This window comes from Silene latifolia, chromosome 9 (genome assembly GCF_048544455.1).
Source record: "Silene latifolia isolate original U9 population chromosome 9, ASM4854445v1, whole genome shotgun sequence".
In the NCBI taxonomy this organism is placed as follows: domain Eukaryota; kingdom Viridiplantae; phylum Streptophyta; class Magnoliopsida; order Caryophyllales; family Caryophyllaceae; genus Silene; species Silene latifolia.
The window spans coordinates 126,343,512-126,351,227 of NC_133534.1; the positions used below are offsets into that span (position 1 = coordinate 126,343,512).

General features: G+C 42.2%; 1 protein-coding gene across 1 annotated transcript; it reads right to left on the minus strand.

The window, feature by feature from the left end:
• Positions 1-5,881: 5,881 nt before the first annotated feature.
• LOC141601563 (uncharacterized) lies at positions 5,882-6,484 on the minus strand. Its single transcript, XM_074421858.1, has one exon. It carries the CDS (start codon positions 6,482-6,484, stop codon positions 5,882-5,884), a length of 603 nt encoding a protein of 200 aa, XP_074277959.1.
• Positions 6,485-7,716: the final 1,232 nt, after the last annotated feature.

A 7,716-nucleotide genomic window follows, 5' to 3' on the forward strand; every position in this document is an offset into this window, starting at 1 on the left:
TACACAGTAACTTTAAGTTTTATTAGGGTTTGGAATATTGTTTAGCATTGGAATTTTCGTTCTTATTCTTAATCTTTCCTCTGCAATCTCGGTATTCTTCTGCCCTATTTCAATTCACTTCTATTTCGTTATTAGTATAGAATTGCTAGTTAGATTCCCGAAACCATTTTATTGTTGCATGTTAATTGTTTGTCCTACCGCTTTAATTATGAATTCAGTACTTTTATGCCCTAGTTTTATTTCTGTTATCACCTTCAGCATGAGTAGCTAAATTAATTGTGCTAGGATGTAGGGGAATTATGGCGTAGGCGGCGTAGTTTTAAAATGGACTGAATCGCGTGTCAGTCGATCGACCGCCATACCCGGTCGATCGACTGACCACGTGAGGTTACCTTTCGTTTTAATTGATTTTAATGTTGTATTTAACAAATCGAATGCATGCGACCAGTTAGATGCTCAATTTATGACTGACCCATTAGATCGAAAGATGGGGACAGTTGTTAGACCACCAATTAAAATGACTAAACTGTGCTGAGATCGAAAGATAGGTATAGTTTAGACCGTTAGTCACTTTTCAGGACGAGAGTCAGAATTAGTGATATTAGGGACTTATAGCGAGATCGAAAGATGCTATCTGTTAAGAGTGGACCGAGAGGACCTCTTGTTTTCCCGCCTCACTTGTGTTTGATTCAGACCGACTTAGTATCGCGCCGAAAATTTCGTAATGAACCGACCATCCTAGTACCCCTTCTTTTTCTGTTTAATCCGTCTTTTTAGTTTATTGTCTTTATTTATTCTTAGCTATAGACCAATTCAACTCAACCCCTACACTCGTTACCTTAGACTAGAATTAGACAGCTAGAAATTACGTCTGCCTCCTTGTGGTTCGACCCAGTTACCACTAGCCTAGGTTAGTCTTAATAGGAAATTATAAATCTTATTTTTGGTACTCACAACGACGGGTATCAAATTTTGGCGCCGTTGCCGGGGAGGCAATAGTTCTAATTTTTAGTTGTTTTATTTTTTTAGTCTTTCTTAGTTTAAGGGACTTCTGTTCCTTAAACTTTTCTTATATTCTTTTTGTAGTTTCTTCTTATGCGCAGGTCACAGGGTGGTGAACTAGTACCATTAAATCCTGAGATCGAGAAATCCTTGCGCGAGTTGAGACGGTCACAAAGGGTATTACCGACAGAGGAAGAGCTGAGTACTCTGTCAAGCTATTACGAGAACGAGCTGTTCGAGGAAGACCCACATTCTTCACCCGTTTCCACTTCTTCAGCCGAGACAGTCACCTCTCCAGAAATTCCAGTCATGGCTAAGGAAGCGAGTATAGCTAGTCATTCTGAGCCGACAGCTGCAAATTTATATAAGGGGTTCGAATTACCCGGAGATGACAGGAAGTTCGAACCAAAGCCTTCATACATTAATATGGTTGAGAGAAACCAGTTCGGGGGAGCCGCAAATGAAGATGCAGCTAAGCATATGGAGACATTTATTGATTACTGCTATTCCATACCTCCACCAGCCGGCGTGACCCAAGACCAGATCAAGGAGACTATGTTTATCTTCTCCCTTCGTGATGCTACAAGGGAGTGGTATAGAGATCTGGACCGAGCCGTTCATGGGATCACCGATTGGAATTCATTGGCTTTGGCATTCTACAAGAAATATTTTTCTGCCTCAAAGACCAATGCAATTAGAGCTCAAATCACGAGCTTTAAACAAGGGCCGGACGAGAACTTCCACGAAGCATGGGTCCGTTTTAAGAAGTTGGTGCGAACCATACCGCACCATGGGTTCGAAAAATGGAGCTTGTGCAATCAGTTCTATAATGGGATGTATGACGATCAGAGGGCTATTTTGGATGCTGCAGCCAGTGCCCGATTTGCTGAGAATTTGGGAGAAACCAAGGGGTGGAAGATCATTGATGATCTAGCCACCCACAAGGCTGAGTATGGGAATTCCAGAGGGAATCAAAAGAGGAGCGCTGAATCTCCTTCTGTAGCTGCACTTGAAGCTCTCACTGTGTGATTTGACAAGTATGAACTAGGAGGAGCTTCAAAGGGGGGTATTTACCAAGTAAATGTTGTGTCAGACGGTCCTTTCGTCTGTGAAATGTGCGGAGCTGAGGGACACGTTTCGAGGAATTGTCCTAGTCCCTTTGAGTCTTGTGCTGCCTTTCAACATTATAGGCAGACAAACACCTACTATGAGCCTAATGTTCATCCCAACCTGAGGTGGAGCAGCCAGAATGTCCTAAATCCAACTCCACCTCCGCAGCAGCAACCCTATGTGCCCCCTCATCAAAAGCAACAACAATATCAAAAACCTCGTTATATGCCGCAGCAGCAAGAACAATCCCATGGTTCTGATTTTGCTGAGTTCAAAAACTTATTGCTGAAGGAGTCCCAAGCAAGAGAGGCCGGGATGAAGTTACTAGAGAGCCAAATTGCTCAATTGGCTAGTAAGAGTACCACTCGAGCTCCGGGACACTTACCGACTCAAACCGACTAAAAGAAGACCCTAAACGCCATCACGTTGAGGAGTGGGTCCACCCTAGAGGGGCCTGCCATGGTCGAGGACGCTGTTGAAGAGAATGAGGCAGATCCGAGTCAAAAGAAAGCTGTAACGAATAATTCAAAGAAAAAGGCGTCTACCAGGTATATCAGTCGATCGACTGATACACCCGATCGATCGACTGATACGCGGGTTACAGATTTTCTCGGAATCGTACACCTCGGTCGATCGACTGAGGATAGTGGTCGATCGACCAAGATCACTGCTGATAGCGAGATTTTTCGTCCTCCGATGCCCGGTAACTTGAGGGACCAGTTGTTCCGGGGTTCGACAACTCCGAAAGTATTGGGGCAAGACCCGATTGCTGATGGGTCCGTCCCGATTCCGAAGTTCGATCCGATGACGGTTAATGGCTCACATTTGAGACGTTCTGAGGAGGGTTCGAGCTTCAACAAGGAGAAAGCAGTGGACTTCAAGCCTAAGTCCACGGATGCCGGCATGCGCAACTTAGAGGAGAGGGCTAAGGTACTTCTTACAGCCCTATATCCGGAGAGACTAGTGCCGACAAAGGAACAGGTATCTTTCAGTAAATTTGAAAAAGTTATTCGTAGCTTGAATGTACAGGTACCCTTTCTTGAGTTAGTTAATCAAGTGCGAGCCTACACTAAATTTATGAAACAACTCTTATCTAAGAAAAAGTCACTTGAACATGTTCATACTGTCGCATTAACTAAAGAGTCATGCTCTTACTTGTCTCACACTGCACCCCATAAGCTAGAGGACCCGTGTAGCTTTTCTGTTCCTTGCAATATAGGTACCTTCTCTATTGAGAAGGCATTATGTGACTTAGGAGCTAGTATAAGCGTCATGCCTTTGAGTCTAGCTAGGAAGCTCAAATTGACTAGGTTTGCAGTGACCGACATGACCGTCCAGATGGCCGATCGCTCTGCGGTCCAACCCGTAGGAGTCCTAGAGGACATCCTCGTCCAAATAGGGATGTTTTTCTTCCCTGTAGACTTTGTGGTCCTTGATATGCCTGAGGATGCCCATATTCCCATTATTTTGGGTAGGCCATTTCTGCACACTGCTGGTGCAGTCATAGATGTCGGTCAAGGAACCTTGACTTTCAAAGTGGGAAAGCATTCTATCGTTTTTGCCCTACCATCTAAGACAAAGGACCCCATGTGGCCTGTGACTTGTAATACGGTTTCTGAAAAGAAATCGTACTTTGTGCTTCCTGAATTGCCTGTCTCTATTACTACTTCTGTGTTAACCCCTCCGCCCCAGACTGGGAGCAAAAAGGAGGAAGAATCTGTTGTTCTAGATGTTGCAGGAGCTGGTTTGGGGAAGGAAGTGATGCAAGTTGCTCCAACTGTAAAGAAGCCGATCATTCAAAGAGGAGGTCTTCGTTGCCTGAGCTATGGAATTGATGAGGTAGTTGATGACGAACCGGTCAAGGCACGAAAGTCCGACTTGGACTTTGATAAGCAAGAAGAGGTCATTGACTGGGGGGATGATGAAAGTGTTGATCCGTTGAGCTATACGGACCTGGAAGCTAAGAAGGGTGCAGCTGCTAAGATAAGCACCGTTGAGGCTACCTCTAGTAGCCAGAAGCCGACAAAGTGGGCCATTCCAAGGCCGTTCTTGATCAACTACTAGTTGATCACATGTTTTCCAAACATTTTATTTGCTTTTGTTAGACACTTTTTTTTATTGCTTTTGTGTGCGCGAAACTTCGCATTTTATTTTGCTTGCTTAGGATTTTATGCGTTTGAGACTTTATTTTGGGTTTTGCGCAATTTTGGGCGCGTATTATTGTGCACTTGAAGGTTTTTAGACCTCATTAGCTCAAGTTATTGAGCAAATACGAATAAATAAGGAATACAGCAGTATTTTCAGTCGATCGACTGGCCACATTGGTCGATCGACTGAGTTGCACCTTCCAGGAGCTACTGTTCCTGACACATTGGTCGATCGACTGTTGTTCTTAGTCGATCGGCCAAGGACACTGCTGTATTTGTTCACGACCTCTCCCCAGCTGTGTTTGGTCGATATGCGGACTTAAGGGAGTTTTCTACTCCACTTTATTTTCCGTCCAATTATTTATCTCTTCTAATTTTCTCGTTTGTTCACATATTTACCGCATCAAAATTGTCTTCTCGATTTTATGCGTGGGTTTTATTTGTCTTTTAGGTACTTATTAGTAGCACTGCTGGCTACTGAAACCTTCTAGCTCACGCTGGTTTGGGGAGGTTTCCTTTGCTGCGCTTAAAGTCTTGTAAGTTCCCGATTTTCACTTCATGTCGTTTTTATTTATTTTCCCGCAAATTCCCATTTCTCTTTTCTTCATTACATGATTTTGCACAATGGGGACATTGTGTGATTTGGCTTGGGGAAGGGTTTTGCGTCGCATATCACTTGCTTGCATTCACGTTTACATTCTGTTTTGCATTGTTCATTTCATTTTATATATATACAGAAAATATCAAAAAATTAAAAAATTTCAAAAATTTCCATAAAATGCACGTTTATTTTAGCATATAGGTCGAGTCGGAACGGTAGTATTTCAAGGATGATATTGCATTTTGCACCTGTTTTGCCTGAGCCTTGCTTGATTAACATGTTATTAGTAGAATCGTAAATGCATATCTACGAGTTTTCGTTAATTATTTGCTGGACTTAAGACTTGACTTTGAAAATTGGCAAACTACATCATATTTCTGAGATTTAGAGCCTATAACTGGTGACATCTATGACCAGTTTATTTAGGAATGTGAGTAGTACTCCTTATGAGACATGTCACATAAATTTGCATAAATATGAACTTAATCTGCTTAATACCTGTACGCATTCGGTCTGTGGTTAGTTGACACATGTGGTAGAGGTTTCCCCTTATTCGTTTTGCCCATGAACTCCACACTGCCAAAAACAGCCTTTTTTCTCCCATTACTACATCCTACATTTAGCCTGCCCTTGTCAAGCTAGTAGTCTGTGTTCTTGGGATGGTTACTTAGTTTTTGGTAGCATATGCTCATGTTTGAGATAATATTGGAAAGATGAAAAGGAGGAAAGAAAGAAATAGAAAAGAAAAAAAAAGGATGAAAAAATGATTCGAAGAGAAAAAAAAGAGTTCTGTACTGTTCGTGCAGTCGATCGACTGCCCCTTTTGGTCGATCGATTGAGGTTCGAGAAAAAGAGAAAGAATCAATTCACATAATTCAAGCCTTTATCTTTTGTCGATTTTTTTTTTGGTAGAATGTAAGGATATATTAGAACATCACCGAGCAATCATTACATCGACTCATACAATTTGGAATATGACCGCTAACATGAAAGCTAGGTCATAAACAACAAACTTCCAACACTAGTGTAGCCAAGGGAGTGCCAAATTGCCCTGCCACCTATCTCTACACCTAGTCCTGACCACATTTTGAATGCTACTTACAACATATTCAGGTCTAAACAACATACTGTTTACCCTGCACTGATTCCTAACCCACCAAACATTATAAAGAGCAGCTACCAGAATGGCAGCAAGAACATCACCTTCTGCCTGGGACTGGAATGTCTGCCTGTTCCACCATTCATCAAAATTAGAAGTAGGCAACTGTGTCATACACCAGTCAGAGAGCAGTTGTATACATCTTCTGCTATATGGACAGTGGAAAAAGAGATGATCATGTGTCTCTTTATCCGTCCCACACAAGTCACACCCATCCTCAGTACTACCAATCAATCTGCAAAGCCTATCCTTAGTGAGTAATCTCTGCCTCATAATCAACCACCCAATAAAGCAATGTTTAGGGAGGTTAACAGAGTTCGAAATCCAAGCATGCCAAGACATCTTTGGTAGCATCCCTCTGAGCCACTTATAGCCACTAGCCACAGAGTAGATACCATCCTCATCAAGCCACCAGGTACCAACATACCCAGAGATCAGTTGACTTTTGGCGATTTTTGCTCCCATGTATTATTCATATTTTATGGGGAGTTAGTTGATTACTTTTATACCTGGAGATTGTGAGATTTGTGCTTGCTATAGCATCGTTCCATTTGTTTTTGAGCAAGAAGTTGGATGTTGCCATATGGTTCCGTTACGGTACTAGCTTGATCACCTGTACCTCCACTTTTCCATAAATGTTTTGCCTCTTCTTACCCATACCTCACATATCCACATATATACCTCGGCATGTGTCGTGGTCTCTTGTTGATTGGAATGCGTATGTACGGTTGTAGAGATTGCTTTCATATTAGACTGCAGGCATGTTCTTATAGGTCGTAGTTAGGTGAGAGTCTCTACAAAACCAATTCTTTCTATCTTTACATTATTCACCTGTGCTTATGTGTGATATGAGCGACTCGTGAGAGTCCAATATGATGAGTCTCTACAGTTGACGGTTCAGTAGTTTTAACGACTCCATAACTCGTTTGCATGATTCATTTGCTAATTGATTGTTGGTTGTGCATTAAATTGGTTTAGGCTTCACATGTTGCATTTCGTTCTGAGATTGAACTCGTTCCATTAGGTAATTAGATCGAGTCTAGTTCTTGCTTGGGGACAAGCAAGGGTTTGGTTTGGGGAGGTTTGATGCGTGTCTTTTATATGATGTTTTACATCCCATTTTACACGCATTTCAGAGCTCATTTATGTAGTTTATGCTACATTTCTCCCTATTTCCGTCTACTTCCGTATTTTTTGTACATTATTGCAGAAATGTGAAGAATCCAGCGGAAATCGAGCTAAATCCGTCCCCGAGTATCCTGCATTGCATATGACGTGAAGTATTCACCCGAGGAACGAGCTTGGTGCGCATTTCAAGGCCCAAAAGACAAATCCACGAGATTATAGAAGTCAAGTAGCAGCTCAAGCAGTCGATCGACCACTGCCATCAGTCGATCGACCAACCTGCGGGTTCCAGAAGCTACTGTATACTGAAGATCAGTCGATCGACCGCCATGCTCAGTCGATCGACCAATCTGCTATCCCAGACGGGAATTAAAAGACCGAGGAAGCGCAAGCCCATTGAGTTTAGGTTTTGGAAATAAAAGTTACGTATGTTTGCTATATAACGTAACTTAGATCCAGTTTTTATCGAAGTTTCACGACCCGATTTTTATCAAAAGTTTTACACATTAACTTTAAGTTTTATTAGGGTTTGGAATATTGTTTAGCATTGGAATTTTCGTTCTTATTCTTAA